Source organism: Talpa occidentalis, unplaced genomic scaffold (assembly GCF_014898055.3).
Source record: "Talpa occidentalis isolate TD23 unplaced genomic scaffold, MPIMG_talOcc4v2.1 talOcc4.9, whole genome shotgun sequence".
Taxonomy (NCBI): Eukaryota; Metazoa; Chordata; class Mammalia; order Eulipotyphla; family Talpidae; genus Talpa; species Talpa occidentalis.
In genome coordinates this window covers 19029138-19050233 of record NW_023605305.1, presented here as the reverse complement: position 1 = coordinate 19050233, position 21096 = coordinate 19029138, and the positions used below count along the sequence as shown (strand labels likewise).

Below are 21096 nucleotides of genomic sequence, written 5' to 3'. Positions count from 1 at the left end.
TTAGTTGGATACTATTTCATAGACTGCAGTACTGATCTCAATGCAGAGAAATGGAAAAATGAGTGTCCTGTGCAGCAGCAGCAGCAACAATCCTCACGTGCACACCGAGTAAAGGATCCTTGCAGTGTTGTGAAGATGTATCTTGACTGGTATTGACACAAACCAAAAACGTTTTTTGGAGTACAGGAGGAATCAAAAAAAGGCAACCAATTTTTATCACATAGGTTTACAATTTGAATCTTTTCATAAAATGAGTGTTAAGACTTTGAATGAATCTTTTTACAGCATTTACTTTTAAGTCTAAATTGACTTATAGTTTACTTATAACTCATGATAACTTTCATAATTCTCTAAAAGAGTTACTGACTTGGAAAAAAGGAACCAACCCAGATTCGAACCTAAAAGCTAACTAAGGATATTCAGATTTCCCCAAAGATCTTACATCATGAAAATGACTTTGGGTCTGCAGGATCCACTCAGTTAAATCAAATGTGAAGGAACCAGGCATTTTACCTGGTTATGGCACTTGTATAAAGCCTATTATTTCTAACTTCTACGTACAGCCCCCAGTAAAAAATATACTGGGGAGACTCAACCTTTGTGAGAAAAGGTTCAAACACCTTTTGAAAAATGAAATTTTTGCCTTAAATTCTCTCTGCCACACTGCCTTTGATGTTCTCGAAAGTCCACGTAGTCCTCTAGAGAGATCAACTTCAAAGAGATGGTTATCAAAGACTAATCCATGTACCTCTGATTCACTGTTCTTATGTTTTTCACTTCCTGGGAAGGAGTAAAAACTCTTTTCTATTGCTCTGAGTCTATTACATTTAATTCTGCTCTTGAATGTCAAAGACCATAGAAAACAACTGTGACCTGAACAACTCTTCTAGAAGCCAGTGACTGGTGTTTGATGGATATTATATATTAAATAAAGCCCATCAGCATGGGGTTATGTAGAAAAGCAATTTATTCCATTGTAAGCACTTACACAAGTTAGTCATGGAGAGTAACAGGCCTGTTGGCAAAACAGGTCACCCAAACAGAGATGGTATCAAACTAGTGGTAAAGGACTAACTTCTATTTAAAAAAAAAAAAAAAAAGAAAAAAAAAAAGCAACTCATCCAGGATTAATTTAATTTTAAAAACAAATACAAGCTATCAATTCACTCTTCTCAACTTAACTGGACAGTCTACCTGTGGTATAACTGTCAGGTAAAAACATACATCTTTACAACTTGGTGGTCCCAAGTTTTGTTTTTTTTTTTTTTTTTTTAAAAAAAAAAAAAACCCATTTCACAGAAAGGAAAGAAATATGCAAACAGCTCAAGAAATACACTAACAAGCAAAAATATATGGGAAAAGAAGAACACATAGCTATGACTCAACTGAAGAAACTGAGAAAATGGTCTACATAGAAAAATGTGCATCCTGAAAAGTCAGGTCTGAAGATTTTAGAGTAGGAATTTATGACTCAAATCTCCCCCATTTCCTGAATAAAAAGAACATCTTGCAGTCTTTGTATTTCATGGCTCAGACACCTACCTCACTTATACCTTACTCACTCTAACCTCTATTTAAATGAGTCTGAAAAACTTGGGGATATAGAAGAAAAATAACCATACACAACATTCCCCTTTCTGTGGCTACTTTAGATCTTTGTTACTAGAAAATTCCTGAAGAAAATTTAAATATAAGTCTGTGGCTTTGCTGAATCAAGTCCTCCAGTTAATATTTAGAAAATACCCTCTTGTTTGAGCTAATAACATTGTTGAAGGTACCTAATGCAGAGGGTTAGCCGAACAAGTCTGAGTCTCAAAACCAGTGTTAAATCAATCTCAGGGTTGAGAGGAAAGAAGGGGAGTCTAAAATCACAAGAAGTACAGACAAATCTAGGACCCTTGTCCTTCTGGATCCACACTTCCTTCAGGGTCTTCATCATTATAAATGTTCTCTGCCTGCCCAAAAACAAGAAAAAGAGAAAGAGTGTTTAGCAAACCTAAGTTTTTTGAAGCTAAGGTTTCAAAATATATTAGACCAGGGAGACAGATTGTGAGCCTGACAGTCTAACTGAAGTATATAGTTTGTCTGGATAATCAACCATGAGTCCTTCTCCAGACATTTTATTTATAATTGTCAAAAACCTTTATAAGCAACACCAATGTTTACAAAGTGATGAATAAATAAAATACACACACTAGTATTACTTTGGCAATGTGTCAGTAACATTGTATGGCTGCATTCATAGTTATGTCTAGACTAGGCAAATTCGTAGACAAAAGTTGACTGGTATTGCCTCATGTTGGGTGGAATGGAGGAATATGGGTATAACCAATGAGTAGGGGGCTCTCATTTTTGGGTAAATATAGTGATGGTTGCACAAGTTTGTGAAACTACTAAAACCACTGAATTGTACATTAAACAAAGGGAACTTCCCCATCAACAAAAAACATGTTACAAATCTCAATTTACTTATATAATATATTTGAGAGATTTGTTTTGTTTATTTGTGCATACAAGAGCTGGGGTATAGGCCAGGGATGCGGTGGGGATGTGTGTGTATGAGAGGGTTCACCAGAGACAGAATGGGGAGCAGAACAGGCGGACTGACTGAGATACACTGCTGAAGTGAGCAGCGGGAGAAACAGGAGAGGGCTGCTGCACCTCCGTGGGTCAGGGACTGCTACAGTGGCTGCCGATAGCTTCATAGTGCACAGACTTAAGCCCTTGTGCTACCAGGGAGTCCCCCAATTTATTTTTATATATATATATATATATATATATATATATATATATATATATATATATATAAAGATTTATTTATTTTATTTATACAAGCACTGGGTACAGTCAGAAGCACGGGAGGGTAAGAGAATTCACCAGAGCCAGAGCGGGGAACAGAACAGGCAGACTGATGAAATACACTGCAGAGGGGAGCACCAGGCACGGCAGGAGAGGTCTGTGCACCATATGGGACTCTTGTTGGAGGCCGGGGATGGAACCGGCGCTGCAGAGGCTGCGGGTAGCTTTGCAGCCCAGCACTCAACCACTGAGCCACCAGGGGAGGCCCTCAATTTATATATATATATTTTTTTAAATAGAGGCATGTTTTATTTATTTATTTATTTATTTGTTTGTTTGTTTATACATGCACTGGGTACAGTCAGAAGCGCAGGAGGGTGAGAGAATTCACCAGAGCCAGAGCAGGGAGCAGAGCAGGCAGGAGGACCGAAGTACACTGCTGAGGGGAGCAGCGGGCGGTGGCAGAAGAGGTCTGCGCGCCATGCAGGACCCTCCTCCGGTGGCCGGGGAGCAGCCGGGGATCAAACCAGCGCGGCAGAGGCTGCGGGCAGCTTAGCAACCCAGCGCTCAACTGCTGCGCCACCAGGGAAGCCCCTCAATTTATATTTTTAAAAGAAAAACTGCTTTTGCATAAAATAAGTCCTACTTCTACTTCTTATGAAACACCTATACCCAAAGGCATAATCTTATATACAAAAACCATTTTTATACTGTTCTCAGCATCTGTCACATCTGTGCAGAAGTCACTAGCCTAGATGCCGCAGTGGATGGGATAGTCTTGTCTTCAAAGCTCTTATAATTTGACTATAGTGGTATGAAATATACACAACTGTGGTATCTTTTTCCCCGACGCCAATTTTCTAATTCTCCTACACTAACGGGGTCCTCAAGAATTCAGTTCAATCCTGACACTATGTGCCACAGTTCCGGCACAGATAAACTCCCTATATAGAAACTCATCAACAAATCAATGGTGTTTTTTAAAGTTTTCATATAGAGAGGTCCACAGCCCCTACCCCATTTACAGGTGGAATGAGACTGAAAGTTCTGTCTCTCTAAATCAAGAGTCTGGCCTTCATGGAGACCAGCCCCACCATGACACTAAATAGGGGTTCCTTTTTAAGTAGCAAAAGAGACTCTTACTACTCAGAAAATCCCAAGGTTTTAGGAACTCTATGCAAAACTCAATGTTTACTTCCTATACCACGACAATTCTAACAAAAAAGAGTCAAGTAACAACTGGGCTGGACATGATGCCCTTGAAGGTGATGCAGTCCAGACTGCTTCAGTATTCCCACAAAACCAGTACAACACCTTGAGCTGACCAACTATGCAAGGGGGCATAGCCCTTCCTGTGGGAACTCAACTTTTTATGTTAATATTTTGTGGGTGTATTACAAAGAATAGATGATGTGGATTTTCTGTTTATACATGCTTTATTTTTTTTTAAAGATTTTTTTTTTTTTTAATAGAGACATGTTTTATTTATTTATTTGTTTGTTTTGTTTATACATGCACTGGGTACAGTCAGAAGCGCGGGAGGGTGAGAGAATTCACCAGAGCCAGAGCGGGGAGCAGAGCAGGCAGAAGGACCGAAGTACACTGCTGAGGGGAGGAGTGGGCGGCAGGAGAGGTCTGCGCACCATGTGGGACCCTCCTCCGGTGGCCGGGGAGCAGCCGGGGATCGAACCGGCGCTGCAGAGGCCGCGGGCAGCTTTGCAACCCAGCGCTCAACCACTGCGCTGGGAGGCCCTATACATGCTTTAGATTTTACAATAAAGATAAAAGAACCCTATCACACTGTTCTTCAGTGTTTCTTTTCCTACTTTACAGTATGTGGTAAATATATTGCATAACTAAGCATACTTCTTTTTGAGACAGAAGATTCCAAAGTGTGGAGAGCATATGCCATTTACTAATGTAGGCTCACAAATACTTTTCTTTTTTCTTTTTTTTTTTTTTATAGAGGCATGTTTATTTATTTATTTATTTATTATATTTGTTTGTTTGTTTTGTTTATACATGCACTGGGTACAGTCAGAAGCGCGGGAGGGTGAGAGAATTCACCAGAGCCAGAGCGGGGAGCAGAACAGGCAGAAGGACCGAAGCACACTGCTGAGGGGAGCAGCGGGTGGCAGGAGAGGTCTGCGCACCATGTGGGATCCTCCTCCGGGGCCGGGGAGCAGCCGGGGATCGAACCGGCGCCACGGAGGCTGTGGGCAGCCTCGCAACCCAGCGCTCAACCGCTGCGCCACCGGAGAGGCCCTACTTTTATTTTTTCACCTTTGATTAATAGTGCTATTTAGTAGGAATCTTCTGTTTATTAAGACATTTCCCCTGGTGTTGACCCAAAACTTTCCCCATGACCAGAGACCACAAATGCTCTGGAACACATTTATTGGGCTTTCCATTATTCAAAAGTTAGGCACTTTTGGGCCTCCCTAGGGGTTAAGTCTCAGCACTACCACTGTGACAGCCCACTGCAAAGGCCTGAGTTCAATCCCCAGCCAGGGAGCTAACCCACATATGGCACAGCAGACCTCTCCTGTCTCACCTGCTGCTCCCTATAGCAGTGTATTTCAGTCAGTCCGCCTGTTCTGCTCCCCACTCTGTCTCTGGTAAATCCTCTTACCACCCTGCACCTCTGGCCTACATCCAGTTCTGATATGTATAAATAAATAAAAAAATCTTAAAAAAAAAAAAAAAAACACTATGGGCCTCTCCTGGTGGCGCAGCGGTTGAGCGCTGGGCTGCGAGGCTGCCCGCAGCCTCTGCAATGCCGGTTCGTTCTCCAGCCGCCGGGGAGGGTCCCACAAAAACAAACAAACAAACAAAAAAAAACCCCCAAAACCCAAAACACTATGAAAAAAAATCACTGAAGTGTGAAAGAAAAACAGGGAAGCTGAGTATTTATGCTGTATTTGTAAGGTAAGGGAGAAACATTGCAGACAAAGACAATGTAAAATCTGTGAACTGATGTAGACTCAGGCGAATAGATAATAGAACTCTTGAGTTTTCTGTCAGCAGACTAGGGAAACACTGGAGTCATATAGAAAATACAAAAGTCAGGAGGAGGGGCCTCCCCCGTGGCGCAGCGGTTGAGCGCTGGGTTGCGAAGCTGCCCGGCAGCCTCTGCAGCGCCGGTTCAATCCCCAGCTGCTCCCCGGCCACCGGAGGAGGGTCCCACATGGCGCGCAGACCTCTCCTGCCGCCCACTGCTCCCCTCAGCAGTGTACTTCGGTCCTTCTGCCTGTTCTGCTCCCCGCTCTGGCTCTGGTGAATTCTCTCACCCTCCCGCGCTTCTGACTGTACCCAGTGCTTATATAAATAATAAAATAAATCTTTAAAAAAAAAAAAAAAAGTCAGGAGGAGGAAAGGGAGAAAGGAGATGAGATGAAAAGTCTGATTTTGTGGCGTTTGAGATACTAGAGGGACAGCTATAGGAAGATAAAAAACAGGTAGCTGAAATGCTAGTGTGCAGACATGCAGGAGAAAACTAAACAGATGCCAGTTGTATTCATCGAGCATATAAATGTGAATTGACACTATGTCCATAATTTATCTAACCTCCCCAAAATAAAGGACTATGCAACTTACCATTTGCCACACTTGCATGATATTATCTTCTGATACAGAACAAATCACCCAAGGTTCATTGGGATTCCAGGAGAAATCAGATATCTTGGCAGTGTGACCCCCATGAATAAACTGAAAGAGGAAGGAAAACAAAGATATGAAAAGCAGAGGGTAATAAATTACAGCCCATTTAAATACCGTTTAATGTCTGTAACATACCAATAACTCCGGTGGCCCATCTTCTGCATCTTCTGGGGATTGTTCCTCTCCAATTTTACTAGTACAACAAGATTTTAAAAGTCAAAACATATTTACCCTCAACAATTAACATCAGAAAGTGTCAATAAAGAAAACTTCCCTAAAGAGCAATTAATAAGATTTACCTTAAGTCCCAGACATTCAGTCTGCGATCAGTACCACTAGAAGCCAAAATAGTCTCATTATGAGGCGACCACTGAACCTACACGTCAGAATGAAGAAAACAGAAAAGCTGTCAATTAGAAAATTGAGGGATAAACACCTAAAATACTGACATATACATAACTCATCATGTAGTACTAAGCCTAGGACATTAAGCTGTTGTTCCATTCCACCTGTATTTTCCAAGATCTTACCTTATCTATTCCTATGGTCTAATTCTGGCCTCTAGTAAAATATAATCCAATTCTGACCTAAGAACTAAAGTACAAATCACACATACAGAATTATTTTCCCAAGTACTTACTATGAATTCAGCATCACAAGTGATCAAGAACTCTTTACAATGATTAGTTAGCTAGTATACACGCGATAGTCACATATTGTTACAAATAACATCCTAGTTTCACCACGCAAAGAAAGCATTAGCTAGCAGTATGTAAGGAAGATTTTGGATATCCTTCAGGCCAAGAGCAGCACTGTAAGCAAGGGCAAAGAGATAGGGTGAAGACCAAAATACTTACTGGAGCAGGCAGAAGAACAGAAAATAAAGATTAAAAAGATTATGTGTGCTAAAGTACAGCTGACCCAGAGCCCAGTTCAGATGTCACATTCACACCATCAAAATTAATTTTGAGTATCTTAGGGTCCTTACACTTGACAAAACTAGCTTTTAAAATAATGACTTAAAACAGGCCTTTCCTCACAATAAAATTTTTTTTTAAAGATTTATTTATGCATACAAGAGCTGGGGTACAGGCCAGAGGTGTGGTGGGGTGAGAGGATTCACCAGAGACAGAATAGGTAACAGAACAGGCAGATCTACTGACATACACTGCTGAGGGCAGCAGCAGGTGAGAAAGGAGAGGTCTGCTGTGCCATGTGGGTGGCACCCTGGCTGGCCAGGAATCGAACTCGTGCTGCAGTGGCTGTGGATAGCTTGACAGTGCTGTCTTTAACCCCTGCGCCACCTGGGAGGCCCTCCTCACTATAAAATTTTAATGCTCTGACAGTGCCTTAGCAATAACCTTGAAAATACTGTAACAACTATATCTTGAATTGAGAAAGAGGGCATTTTATGTTAAAGAAGCTTAAACCAAACCAATGAGACAAAACATGGAGGCAGTGCTTCTAACTGAAATAAACAGACACGGAAAGTTATAAAGGGTGAAAGAATGGAAAAAGGAAGGAGACAAGTGTCAGAACAGGCTGATGAGATAAACAATTGTTTTCTTATTATCTCAAGAATGCAGATGAGCAATGATCGGTTTGAAGTACAAAAATAAGAGGTAAAACAATCCTAGTTCCTAAAGAGATTGGTAGGGTCATCTAGAGAATTTCTACTACTAACAGATAAAAATGAGAGGCATTAAAAGCAAAAAAATAAAAGGGCTCCCCTGGCAGCACAGGTAGTTGAGTGCCCTGCTGTGAGGCTGCCCGCAGCCTCTGCAGCGCCAGTTCGATCCCAGCCAGTTGGCGAGGGTCCCACATGGCGTAGCCAACCTCTCCTGTCTCGCCCGCTGCTCCCCACAGCAGTGTATCTCGTCAGTCTGCCTGTTCTGTTTCCCGCTCTGTCTCTGGTGAATCCTTTCAACCTCCCGCCCATCTGGCCTGTACCCCCATTCTTGTGTAAATGAATAAATAAAATCTTAAAAAAAAATAAGTGGCATTAGTTTAGTTCCTCTTACCTGGAATATTTCATCCTTATGTGATTCAAAGGAATGCAATTTAAGTTTCAGATTTCTCAGATCCCACAAGGCAACCGTCTGTGTACAAAAAAGAACACAAGAGCAATTACTAAGTTTTTTATGAGGAAAAGGAAACCCCAAACTAAGAGATCTCTGTATAGTCAAAAAGAAGCAGGAGAAATTCGCCCTATTATTTTCTCTTAAAATAAACCAAACTGACCTTGTCAGCTGATCCTGTGGCCAGAATGAACTCACTATAAGGATTGAAAGAAAGGCAGTTCACTTCAGCAGTGTGAGCATCCACTGAATGGCTTGGTTTAGAAGTATTGTTCGAGCGAGTATCCCAACTTTAGTAAATAAAAAAGATAGAAATAGGCGATTAAACCTAACATTTAGGTAAAATAAAAGAAAAAACTTAAGAATGGATTCTACTCACATCATAAGTTTCTGGTCATCGGCAACTGACCCAAACAGAGACTCATGGAGCAGATGCCAGGAAACATCTTCTACTACGGCTGTGTGCCCTGTGAAGATGGTCTTCGCATCCACCACTTTTCCTTCCTTTGGAACAGCACTAATGTCCCACAGGCAAATGGTCTTAAATGTAAAATTAATAATTACATTAAAAGGAAGGGTCTTCCGTCACCACATTCCCCAGAAAAGAAACCAACTGGTAACTAGCTCAGATTTATTTCAAAATGGGAAGGATACACACATGGTCATCCGAAGCACTAAGTAAGTGCCCACTGAGATTTGGGTTCCAAGAAAGCCCATAGCCTTCCTTCTGATGTCCACGGAGACGCAAGTCTGGGTTGCACTCTCCAGAAGGGTCTGAAAAGTAACAAAACACGTCAAGACTATCCGGTTTCCTGCCTCTTAGGGGCTATACAAAGTATAATGGAATTTTGATCAATAGGTCTAAAGTTCTTGGTAGTTATAAGCAAGAGAGACCCATTATGACCAAATATATAATGCTTAAGCTGCACCATCACCTTTTCTTTTCTTTTTTTTTTTTTTAATATTTTTTTTTAAAGAGGCATGTATTTTTATTTATGTATTTATTTATTTATTTGTTTGTTTATACATGCATTGGGTACAGTCAGAAGCGCGGGAGGGTGAGAGAATTCACCAGAGCCAGAGCGGGGAGCAGAGCAGGCAGAAGGACCGAAGTACACTGCTGAGGGGAGCAGCGGGCGGCAGGAGAGGTCTGCGCGCCATGTGGGACCCTCCTGTGGTGGCCGGGGAGCAGCCGGGGATCGAACCAGCGCCGCAGAGGCCGCGGGCAGCTTCGCAACCCAGCGCTCAACCACTGCGCCACCGGGGAGGCCCTGCACCATCACCTTTTCTATGTAAAACTATTTCCTTTCACCAAGGGAAGAAGGAAGACTATTTCTACATACCAATGTAAGCCACAAGATCCTAAATTATTCAAAGAAAAACAAGCAATTAAACTCAGATTGAGTGGACTACATTCCCGCAATGACTATTTTATGTGAATAGAAAAGGGCAGGTACCTGGTTTAGAAGGATGTTTCGTATAGTCAAAAACAAGAACATCACTGGATGGCGTCTTTGTAGCAATGATGCAAGGGTTCTGGGGCATATAACGTGCCCTGTTTACTTCTCCTTCATGGTTAATCTTGATTTCTATTTCAATTTTTCCACTAACTGAGCCAAAACCTCCAAATTCTGTAAATAAGATAAATTAATTGCAATTGAGGACAAAGCAAGAGCTACGTTATAGATGTTACTCAAAGTATGACACTAGCAATGTTTTTTGCCAGCTGATATAATGCTAGAAATAATGCAGCCATTTATTAGTACTATAAAGTCTTTCACACCCCTTATTTCATTTGATTTTAGTCCTACACAATAGGGGAAGACAGTTATCTAAAAAAAAGTTTTACTGGGAGAAGCTTAAGAGTACCTACATTAATTTGTTCATTAGTTACGAGACTATGGCAGAACCTTAATTCCCAATTTTCTGATTCCTAATCTAGTACTCTCTCAGTTATACCTACAATGACTAAGTAGTCACATGCCTAATAAGAAGTTCCACATTACCACCTGAAAGCAAGGAATACTGCTAACTCCACTTCAAAATCAGGTTTTCAAATCTCATTTAAAGTATAAAAAAAAGTGTACAGATTAAATAAAACCAAAGTTATTTTCGGATTATACATTTAGGAAACCGTGTGCCAGGTACTAATGAGTTTCTCTTCTACCATTTAACTGCAGCTCTAGTTTGGGATGACTTTTCTGAAATATCACACTGCATTCATTTCCCTGCAGCATTTCTTAGTCTGATGAGAAAAAGCAGAGCTACAACTGCTGGTTCCATTTTCCGAACCCCTCACTTACACTTGCCAACCATTGTCCTTGGTTGAAATAAACCAGGTAGGTAAGAACTAGATGAAAACATTTTTTATCCACATATGACTACTGTATGCACTTAGAGTTCTCCAAGTACCATTATAAAATGTATAATTTGTGACTATGTAATCTTGGCAAAGCAAGGTATAAACAAAGGTAGTTAATGATTAGTACAGGAATTAAAGAAGGAAGATTAAGGTACTAAGTAAGAGCTAGACCGTGGCCTAATAAGTGCTGCCACTTACGAGCTTGGTGATTTGGAAAAAGCCCTCAATTTCTTATCCATTCTTATCAATTATCTTATCCATTTATCAGAGTTGTGAGGGTAACTTATAAACAAAAAATGCTCTATCAATTAGCATTGTTATGCAAACACCACATTTTTGAAGGACAAAAAAAAAAAAATCTTTTTTTTTTAAAAGATTTATTAATTTATGCATATAAGAGCTGGGGTACAGGCCAGAGATGCCAAGGGGTGAGAGGATCCACGAGAGACAATGTGGGGAACAGAACACGCAGACTGACTGAAACAAACCACAGAGGGGAGTAGCGGGTGAGACAGGAGAGGCCTGCCTTGCCATGTGGGTTTCTCCCTGGCCAGCCGGGGATTGAACTCGTGCTGCAGAGGCTGCAGATTGCTTCAGAGTGTGGCGCTCAACCCCTTGCGCCACCACGGAGGCCCGACAAGAATCTTTTCAAAAAGGACATAGGTGGGTACTACAGTTGGCCTATTAGACAACTTCCAATTTCAAAATAATTTTGTAAGTTAAAAAGCAAACATTTCACAAATAGGCTAAACATGAAACATTCAAAGCAGACTCCAAAGACGCGAAAGAATAACAAAAAACATTAACCACCTCACCTAACTACAAACCACAAGCATCTACAATGTACAAAAAAGGCAAGAAATGACACATGATCTCAAGGAACTTTAAGTGATAAGCACACAAATATAGATGACTATGACAAAAAAGCTTAATAACTGCCAGCAAAGAGATACCAGTAGTAAGAGGAGCAATAGCTGGCATGGAGCTCAAAGAGCAAGGGGTAGTCATTATTATTTCGTGGATTATTTTGGTGTTGGGCAGTAAAAGTACAGTAGTAAGTCAGCTTACAAATTTATGATTTGAGGTTTTTTTTTTAAAAGATGTATTTTTATTTATTTATTTATTTATTTATGCATACAAGAAATGGGGTGTAGTCCAGGGGTACAGGGGAAGAAGATTCACCAGAGACAAAGTGGGGAGCAGAACAGGCAGATTGACTGATATACTGCTGAGGGGAGCAGCAGGCGAGACAGGAGAGGTCTGCTGCGCCATGTGGGTCAGCTCCCTGGCAACTTGTGCTGCAGTGGCTACTGACAGCTTCACAGTGCTGAGATTTAACCCCTTGCACAATCAAGGAGGCCTTCGATTTGAGGTTCTAAGAGGATTTATCTATTTAAAAAATAATTTGGGGCCCCCAAATCGAAGCTGATCCACAAAAAGCCAAATTTGAAGAAAATCTGATCAACACATAATTGAATAAATATCAAGGTCCAACTGTATTCCTATTTTATTTGCCTTTCTCTGCCTAAAACGCCATTGAAAGAAACTGAGGTATAACATAACACAGTAAAAGTTACTAGCCTAATTAATTTTCGCAATTGTATACATCAGGGGAACTACCACTCCAAATGAAAATATAGACCACATCCAGCATCCTCCCTCAAGGTACTAGCCTGTCCTACCCAACCAATACCCACCCCCCAAAACCAGGCAACCAGCATTCTGATTTTCTACTACTAAGTTACTTTCAGAGTTCATTAAATATTCTGAAACTAAGAAGTGAGTTCTCACATCCTGAAGTCAAATATTCAATTGCTTCACTACGATTTAATAACTTTAAATGTAATTGAGTCAAAAGAAAAGTGTTTAAAAAACATTCCCCAAATAAGTTACTAAAAATATATTTGTTAATATTTAAAGATTACGGTAACAGACTGAAGTAAAATTTCACATCTATTTTTTTAGGGCTCAAAATGTGACTACAGTTAGGCCTAATTAGTATAAACACAAATTTTATTTAATATCAATAGAGGCCTAAACCATAGTTCTTTCAACTTTGAATGATCAGTGACATTTTGAAACTGCGTGTCATCAATTACTTCAAACCAAAAGGGGCCAAATAGATAGTAATCAAGTTCAATCTGAAAGTCTAGGACATTTCATCTGAGAGCAAAGAGAGACTAGAAAGCTGTCCACCTAACCACCATGCAAGAAACTTCTATAAAACATCTGTAATGTCTGTTTTCTAGTGAGGATTAAATTTGGTGATTTACATAGGCAAATGCATGTATCATACATAATTGTTCTTGTATTATTAAGCATTAGTAAGAGGGACAAAGGTCTTAAGAGGACATAAAACCAAATCAGTTACCAGAAAGATTTGAGTGTATATCTAAAAAAGTCACGGTATTTAAAAAAATTGCTAAATATTTAGGAAAAAAGCTTAGCTTCCTATTCTAAATCTAACACCAAAACAAGTGTTCAAGATTATAAGAAACTGGGAAAACATTATCTAACAACCTATTTGTTGGGGATAACTTACTAAAGATAACCCAAAAGAAAAATGAGCAAAAAACAAATATAGATAGACAAAAGACAAAAATTTCAAATAAGTTAAAGTAAGATTGTAGGGTCTCCGTGGTGGCGCAGGGGTTAAAGACAGCACTATCAAGCTAGCCAAAGCTTACTGCAGCCTGAGTTCGATCCCCAGCCAGGGAGCTGACCCACACAGCACAGCAGACCTTTCCTGCCTGGCCCACTGCTCCCCTCAGCAGTGTGTTTCAGTAGATCCACCTGTTCTACCTCTGGCCTACACTCCATTTCTTGTATTCATAAATAAAAAAAAAATAAAGAAAGATTGTAATATTAAGTCTCTGTGCAAGGGCACAGAGACACAAATACATCTGCTTGTGATAGGATGGCCAATCTTTTTTGAAAGGCAATTTAGCAGTGTCAATTACACTTTTTAAAAAAATTTATTTTATTTATTTATGAATATAAGAACTGAAAGTGGGGAGAATAGACAAATCTACTGAGATACACTGCTGAGGGGAGCAGTGGGCAAGGCAGGAGAGGTCTGCTGCACCATGTGGGTTAGCTCCCTGGCTGAGGATAGAAATTGGGGATCGAAATTATGCCGCAGTGGCTGGAGATAGCTTGATAGCGCTGAGACTTTAACTCCTGCGCCACAGGGAGGCCCAGTATCAATTATACTTAAAAAATGTTCTTGCCTTTGACCTAACTTACCACTTAGAAAATTATCCTATAGCAAAACTATGTATGATGCCTGTACAAGAACTGTTTTTGAAGTCTAAAGATTGGCACTTAAATGTCAATAAAGGGGCCTCCCTGGTGGCGCAGGGTTTAAGCACCGCACTATGAAGCAATCCGCAGCCTCTGCAGCAAGAGTTCAATCCCCGGGCAGCCAGGGAGCAGCCCACATGGCTCAGCAGACCTCTCCTCTCTCGCTCGCTGCTCCCCTCAGCAGTGTACTTCGGTCCATCTGCCTGTTCTGTTCCCCGCTCTTTCTCTGGTGAATCCTCTCACCCCCTGGCATCTCTGGCCTGTACCCCAGCTCTTGTATGCATAAATAAATAAATCTTAAAAAAAAGATGTAAGCAAATGAGCTCAAAATATGGAAAAAAATAAAAAATAAATGTCAATAAAGGATGGTTAATTACGATATAGCATATAGCCATCAAAAGGTATATTGTATATGTTTACACAGAAGACACAGTGGGCTAGAAAAGCACATTTTATGCTATTATCTCCAGCACCAATAAAAATGCTTGGCATATGAGTACCTGACCCATTTGCTGAATGAAGTGTTTCAACAGGATAAATTATTCAGAAAAACCATATATCAACTTAACAGTGATCTATAGGGCTAAGTTTATGGGGGGGGGGGAGTATCGTCCATATTATAATTCCTTTTGATTTAAAGAATAATTTATTACATAACCAATCCGCACATTTGCAAGGTAGCTAAGCAGTCAAAAATTGCATTTAAAGACAATTTATCTTCATTTACTAGAAAGGAAACTGAGGCTCAAGAAGCTAAATTATTATCTCACACCACATGACTAGTGAGAGAACAACAGGGACTCAATCAGTCCTCTGATTCTTTATGTTCGATGTCCTTTCAGTAAGCGTATTTTACACTTAAGACACTTGAGTAAGTAACACAAAATCAAGTTTGTTGACTTTTATTCTATGAACTTATTTTGCATTTTGCACCATGCTAAGCTAACTATGGGATCATGTAAAAATTAAATAAATGTACATTACAATTCTGACAAAGAACTGAAGCCCCAAAAGAACTTAGAGCAAAAGAACAGATTCCACCAATCAAATGTAGTATTAAAAAAGGTAAACATCCATGGTTTAGAAGCACAAACAAGGAAAATTCATCTTCTATCTCTGGGCAATAATTTTAATTTTTAATTTTGCCTAATTTATAAACTAAACTTTATCCCAGGTATGTATACACAGGAAAAAAACAGTATGTTCAGGGTTAGGATAGTATATGTGGTTTCAGGCATCCACTGAGGTCTTGGACCAAATTTCCTGATAAGGGGAGGCTCTCTGCTGTAATTAAATGGCTCATTTAATCCTTATATACATAGCAAGAACTACTGTTGTCATTTCTATCATTTCAAACCTGAAAAGGGAAATTTAAGCAAATGTTGCTCAATCTTTTTGACACTCTTTTTGTCCCCTGCCCACGAAATTTTAACATCACCCTCTTCAAGAACCAATTTTCATCCCCTTAGGGGCAAAAGGTCCTATGCTGACAGTTATGTACAGTAGATTTTGTCTCTTTCATTCCAGAGATCCCCCAACCACAAACACAGTAGAGGAAGGTTTATAGGAAAGGTACAAAACCAAGCTCAAATCTTCTTTCTAAACTGAGAGACAATTTTATCAAGCTGTATGTCCTTTTTATATGACACTTCAAAACCATTAAAGGGGTAATCCATATGTTCATCATTACCCCTTTGCACCTTTAAGGGTCCTACCTCCTTTCTCACTGTCGTAGTGTGAAGCATCAAATTGAGCATCATCATTAGGGAGCTGCACACTGGCTATCACAAGGTGGTTTTGTTCATCTGATGTGTGGGTCCCGAGGACAAGGCGATGGATACTGAAATCTTTCCCTTCTGGTCTGTAATATTAACAGATGGTCACTATTCAAGTTAGTAACCCTAAGACAGACTGCAAAGTCCGTTATATACATGTATGCAAAAGGAACTATTACAATCAGGTTTTGAGATAAAAATCATTAAGAATCACATTTTCTACTTTTCTCTTCCATAGATACATATATAAGGATGAACAGAGGAATATACAGCACTTCACCTTATAACTCTTTCACAACTTGGCTCAAAATTTACGATTACTGAAGGGAAAAAGTCTAATGGAATAAAGCATGAATTAACTACTCATCCTTTACAATGGGTTGCACGGGGAGAAAGCAACTATAGGATACACTAATACTTTAGGTTACTTGGTAGGTTAACTTTATTCAAAGGGAAATAAAGATAAACAACAATATGTAAACAATTTTTTTTTTAAAAGATTTATTTTTATTTATGCAGATAAGAACTGGGGTATAGGCCAGAGGTACCATGGTTGAGAGGATTCACCGGAGACAGAGTAGGGAGCAGAACAGATGGATCTACTGAAATACACTGCTGAGGGGAGCAGTGGGAGAGACAGGAAAGGTCTGCTGCGCCATATATGGCTAGTTAGCTCCGTGGCCTGGGATCAAACTCAAGTCACAGTGGCTGAGGCTTGGTAGAGCTGAGATTTTAACCCGACACGAACCCTGGTAAACTAGTTTTTTAAAGACTTACTAAGTGCCCAATCAATGGACACATCGATGCAAATAAAATGTGAGTAAAAAGTGACTAAAATTTGATTCTCGTCCTCAAAAATCCAGGGACAATTAGTAGTCATGTAAACAAATGTAAAGTCAATATATATACACCACGTGAAGGAACACAAGAATATGGGAGTTTAGGTAAAGATTACTTCTGGAATTAAGGAAGTGTTCATAAAGAGGTCTCTCAATGGGTCTCAGAATGAGATATAAAACCTGGAAGAAGGAGCTAAGGGCAGTGGGAGATAGTATTCCAAAAGTGAGCAAAAGGAAAGGTTTATACACACACTACACACTTTATGTAATTTAAATAGTATGACTTCATATTTCAACTTAAAAATGAAGACACTTGAATTTTAGGAAATCTAAACAAATTACCTAAATCACACAACTAAGTTACGAAAGTAGGCCTGCAGTCCAAATATGACTTTGGATATGGGAAACTCAGTGGGAAAGGCTAGGAAGCAGATTAAAAACAGATTGTAGGGTAATTAAATGCCAGCTTAAGGCATTCTGAACTCTATACTGAAGGAAACAAAGAACCCTGGAAAATTTCTAAGTGACACAGCATCATTTGAGTTATTCAGGATTAATGTAACAGTGTAAAGAAGACTGCAGAGGTTTTTAAAAATGCATACTAAGACCAACAGTATCAGAATCATCTGTAAACTTAGTGAAAAACATTCTGAGATCCACTCCAGATCTAGTGACACAAAAACTTGGGGTCAGGTGCTTGGTGTTAAAATCCTCCCAGTTGATTATGATGCATGTTTGAGAACCCCCACAGGTGAGAAAAATCCTTTCTTACTGGGGAAGTACAATTCATTAGAGCTTATGAATGAATTCTTAAAGTGGAGAAAGAAAAAGAAAACCCAAGAAATGTCAAACCAAAATCAATTATGATAAAGAAAATACAACGGGGGGGGGGGGGGGGGGGAGAGACACCTCCCTGGGAAGAATATATGCAATTTGGGAAGAATATATACAACATACAATATGTACAATTTGGAACAAGTCATATCGGGGGAAAGATACTCCAGAGAGGACAAGAATAAGCAGATGAAAAATCAAGAAGAGGGCCTCCCCGGTGGCGCAGCGGTTGAGCGCTGGGTTGCGAAGCTGCTCGCAGCCTCTGCAGCACCGGTTCGATCCCCGGCAGCTTCCCAGCCACCGGAGGAGGGTCCCACATGACGCGCAGACCTCTCCTGCCGCCCGCTGCTCCCCTCAGCAGTGTACTTCGGTCCTTCTGCCTGCTCTGCTCCCCGCTCTGGCTCTGGTGAATTCTCTCTCCCTCCCGCACTTCTGACTGTAACCAGTGCTTGTATAAATAAATAAAAATAAATCTTTAAAAAAAAAAAAAAATGAAGAAAGAATAAAAAAAAAAAAAAAAAAAAAAAAAAGAAAAATCAAGAAGAGCCCAGAAGCTGGGTATAAAGATACCAATAAGAATTCCTCTGCAGGGGGCAGGAAGGGCTATTACAGAACTACCAGTACTTGGGGTTGCGTTTTTTTTTTTTTTAAAGGATATGAACAAATATATATATAGAAAAAGAACACACATAAGAAATTAAGCACTTGACATTAGGTATGGTTACTTAAAAATAAATCTTAAAAAAAAAATCAACATTGCTCTATGAGTAAATTTTTAAAAGGATAAAAATGGCAGGGTATTTGGATTAATGTCAAACATTGCTGAAAGGTTTATCTACCTAGATGTGCAAAAGCTGAAAGCTACTAAGATGATAGTGCAGATTTCAATGTCAGGGACTTGTGTATTAATTTACAGTTTTCCAAGTCTTGTTAACCACTACCTTTATATGGGAACTTTTTAAAATATTGGCTTCAAAATTTCATAGGTATGCGTGGGGTGGTTAGTATTTAGGGACCCACTGCTGGTCCAGTAGACATAACAGTGCAGGATTATAGTAAATTTGGCATCACCATTGAACTTTTTTTTTTTTTTAAAAGATTTATTTATTTATTTATTTATTTATTTATACAAGCACTGGGTACAGTCAGAAGCGCTGGAGGGTGAGAGAATTCACCAGAGCCAAAACAGGGAGCAGAGCAGGCAGAAGGACCAGAGTACACTACTGAGGGGAGCAATGGGCGGCAGGAGAGGTCTGCGCGCCATGCAGGAGCCTCCTCCGGTGGCCGGGGAGCAGCCGGGGATCGAACCCGCAAGGCAGAGGCTGCGGGCAGCTTTGCAACCCAGCGCTCAACCGCTGCGCCACCGGGGAGGCCTACCATTGAACGATTTCTCATTAAATACTCTGCCACAAGGTCCTAAATGGTTTGAACTGCCACTGACAGAAATATATAAATCCACTTATCATGAATTCAAATAACTATCAATTAGGAACTCCTAATCACGATAAAGAAGCTTCCAACTCTGAATTCCTAGGTGTTTATTTTATGTAACTTCCTCAGGTTAATTTCCCCATTTTTTTAATGCACTGCAAAGGTAGCCGACTCCGTCTTAAGTTTAATAAAATTTATATAAAATTTCTATTGCTGAGGCTTATAACCACTTTTGCAAATCTCTTGATGACTAAAGCCAAGCTTTGAGAATCCAATTATTTATATTAATACACAATATAATTTATGTGTCATTCTGAATAGTAAAGCAGTTTTATAATTAAAAAAATAAAAAAAATCCATTACATCATACACACATAAAAAACACATTATTCCAACAAAGCATACTGGTTTTGCCAAAACTTTATTCACCATCTTGGCATTGTCAATTCCTCCTGGAAGCTTTCCTGATAATAACTAAGTTGAGGAATTTTTCCATCCCCTGATCATTTTCTCTGTGCCATACTTATGTTTTTTTACTTTGTACCGTTACACCTTATATACACAATCAAGGCAGGAAATGTGCTTTACCTAAATAGCAAGCCCTCAGCTGTGGCTAGTACACCCTCAACAATGAAAGCTAAATTGATCATATTTCATCTCCTCTATTAGAATAGGCAGGGACGTCATCACATTCATTTTATGATTAACCAGCTACTACCAGTGACTGTGAGATTCCTGTTCTGTTGAAAGAACTAGAATCACAATACTTTTGGTAGCTGACAAGTTTTACATCACTGGTATCAACTATAGTTGTAACTCGGCTATTCAATATCAGAAAAAGGAAACAAGTTTCGTCTTATCAGCTAAATTACAAAATAGTTTTACATTTTGCCTTACTTTTTGGCCTAGAAAAAATGTCACCAATAGGTCTACATCACGTGCCCTCTACGGGTGACTGGAGAGAGGAAAACAGGGAGGAAAAAAAAAAAATCAATGTAAGAAATCTACTTTGACAACACATTAAAATAACGTTCAAGAGATTCATATCACCTGGTTACATCTGGAAGCCACTGTGCAGTTAGGCTGGGCCATTCCAGAGCATGGGTCATCACCAAATCGTAAAGAAAAGGGGTGTTCTTTTTCCATATTTTGTACTCTTCGTTGATCACACGTTCTTCCACTGCGTCATCAAAGGCTGCTAAACATTTTTTGGAGACATTAAGTTAGTGAACACAAATGGAACCCGAGTAAATATTTCCAAAGCTATCGGCACGGCTCCGGAGTCCGATTTCAGAAACAGAGACTTGCAGAAATCTCAAGGCGGAGGCACAAACGCCCCCCCCCACCCCTCGCGGGCCCGAACGGCCCTCGGGTCCTCCCCGCCAGACTCCCCGTTAGCCGTTGGGGCGCGGGCCTCGGCGCATGCTCCCCGCGGCGCTAAGGCGGCCGGACCGGCGAGCAGGCCCGAGCACCGACCCTTGGGGCTTGGGAGCCGGGTGGGGGGCACCCCGAGACAGGCGGAGCGCGGACAAGGACCGAACACCCCCTCGCGCCCCCACCGCCCGCTTCGCCTCCGCTCTCAGGAACGGGGCCCCGTTAGTCCGCCCCGCGCGGCGACGCCTTCGATGGTGGGGACGGCGCTCAGCAGAGCTGGGCCTGGCCGCCCTGTTAGGCCCTGCGGAGGCCTCGGCGCAAGCCCGGCATCCCCGCTTCCCGCCCTTCTGGGGCGGCCCCAGCACCCTTACCTTCCTTGTCGGCCATGGCGGGCGGGCGAGCCGGGGGGATCCCGGGGTCGAGCGTTGCGGGAGGGGCGGGGAGGCTGCGGGCGCTCGCTCTGCGCGCGCGGCCTCTATTGTTTCCTGCCGCTCCTGCGTGAGGGTCGACTCGCGCACCTTCGCGCCAACGTTAGCCAATAGGAGCGCGCTGGACGGCGAAGTGGGCGGGGACGCCGCATTCGTAGCCTATCCGGGCGCGCAGAGTCGCTTACCGCGGCGCCGGAGCGCGCGCTCCACCGC

General features: G+C 41.0%; 1 protein-coding gene across 1 annotated transcript; it reads right to left on the bottom strand.

The window, feature by feature from the left end:
* Window positions 1-949: 949 nt before the first annotated feature.
* RBBP4 (RB binding protein 4, chromatin remodeling factor) lies at window positions 950-20932 on the bottom strand. Its single transcript, XM_037498300.1, has 12 exons — window positions 20827-20932; window positions 20132-20279; window positions 15918-16063; window positions 9995-10168; window positions 9196-9311; window positions 8917-9077; window positions 8701-8827; window positions 8481-8558; window positions 6759-6835; window positions 6595-6652; window positions 6397-6507; window positions 950-1955 (listed from the first exon to the last, which is right to left on the bottom strand). Exons 1-12 carry the CDS (start codon window positions 20840-20842, stop codon window positions 1890-1892), a joined length of 1278 nt encoding a protein of 425 aa, XP_037354197.1. The 5' UTR covers window positions 20843-20932; the 3' UTR covers window positions 950-1889.
* Window positions 20933-21096: the final 164 nt, after the last annotated feature.

What these genes read in the sequence shown, in the direction of transcription:
- RBBP4 (XM_037498300.1), bottom strand. An exon ending in TGGCTTCCAGATGTAACCAG is followed by an intron (nt 16,064 to 20,131) that starts GTGATATGAATC and finishes TTAATATTACAG; the next exon opens with ACCAGAAGGGAAAGATTTCA. An exon ending in GATGACCAGAAACTTATGAT is followed by an intron (nt 8,828 to 8,916) that starts GTGAGTAGAATC and finishes TATTTACTAAAG; the next exon opens with TTGGGATACTCGCTCGAACA.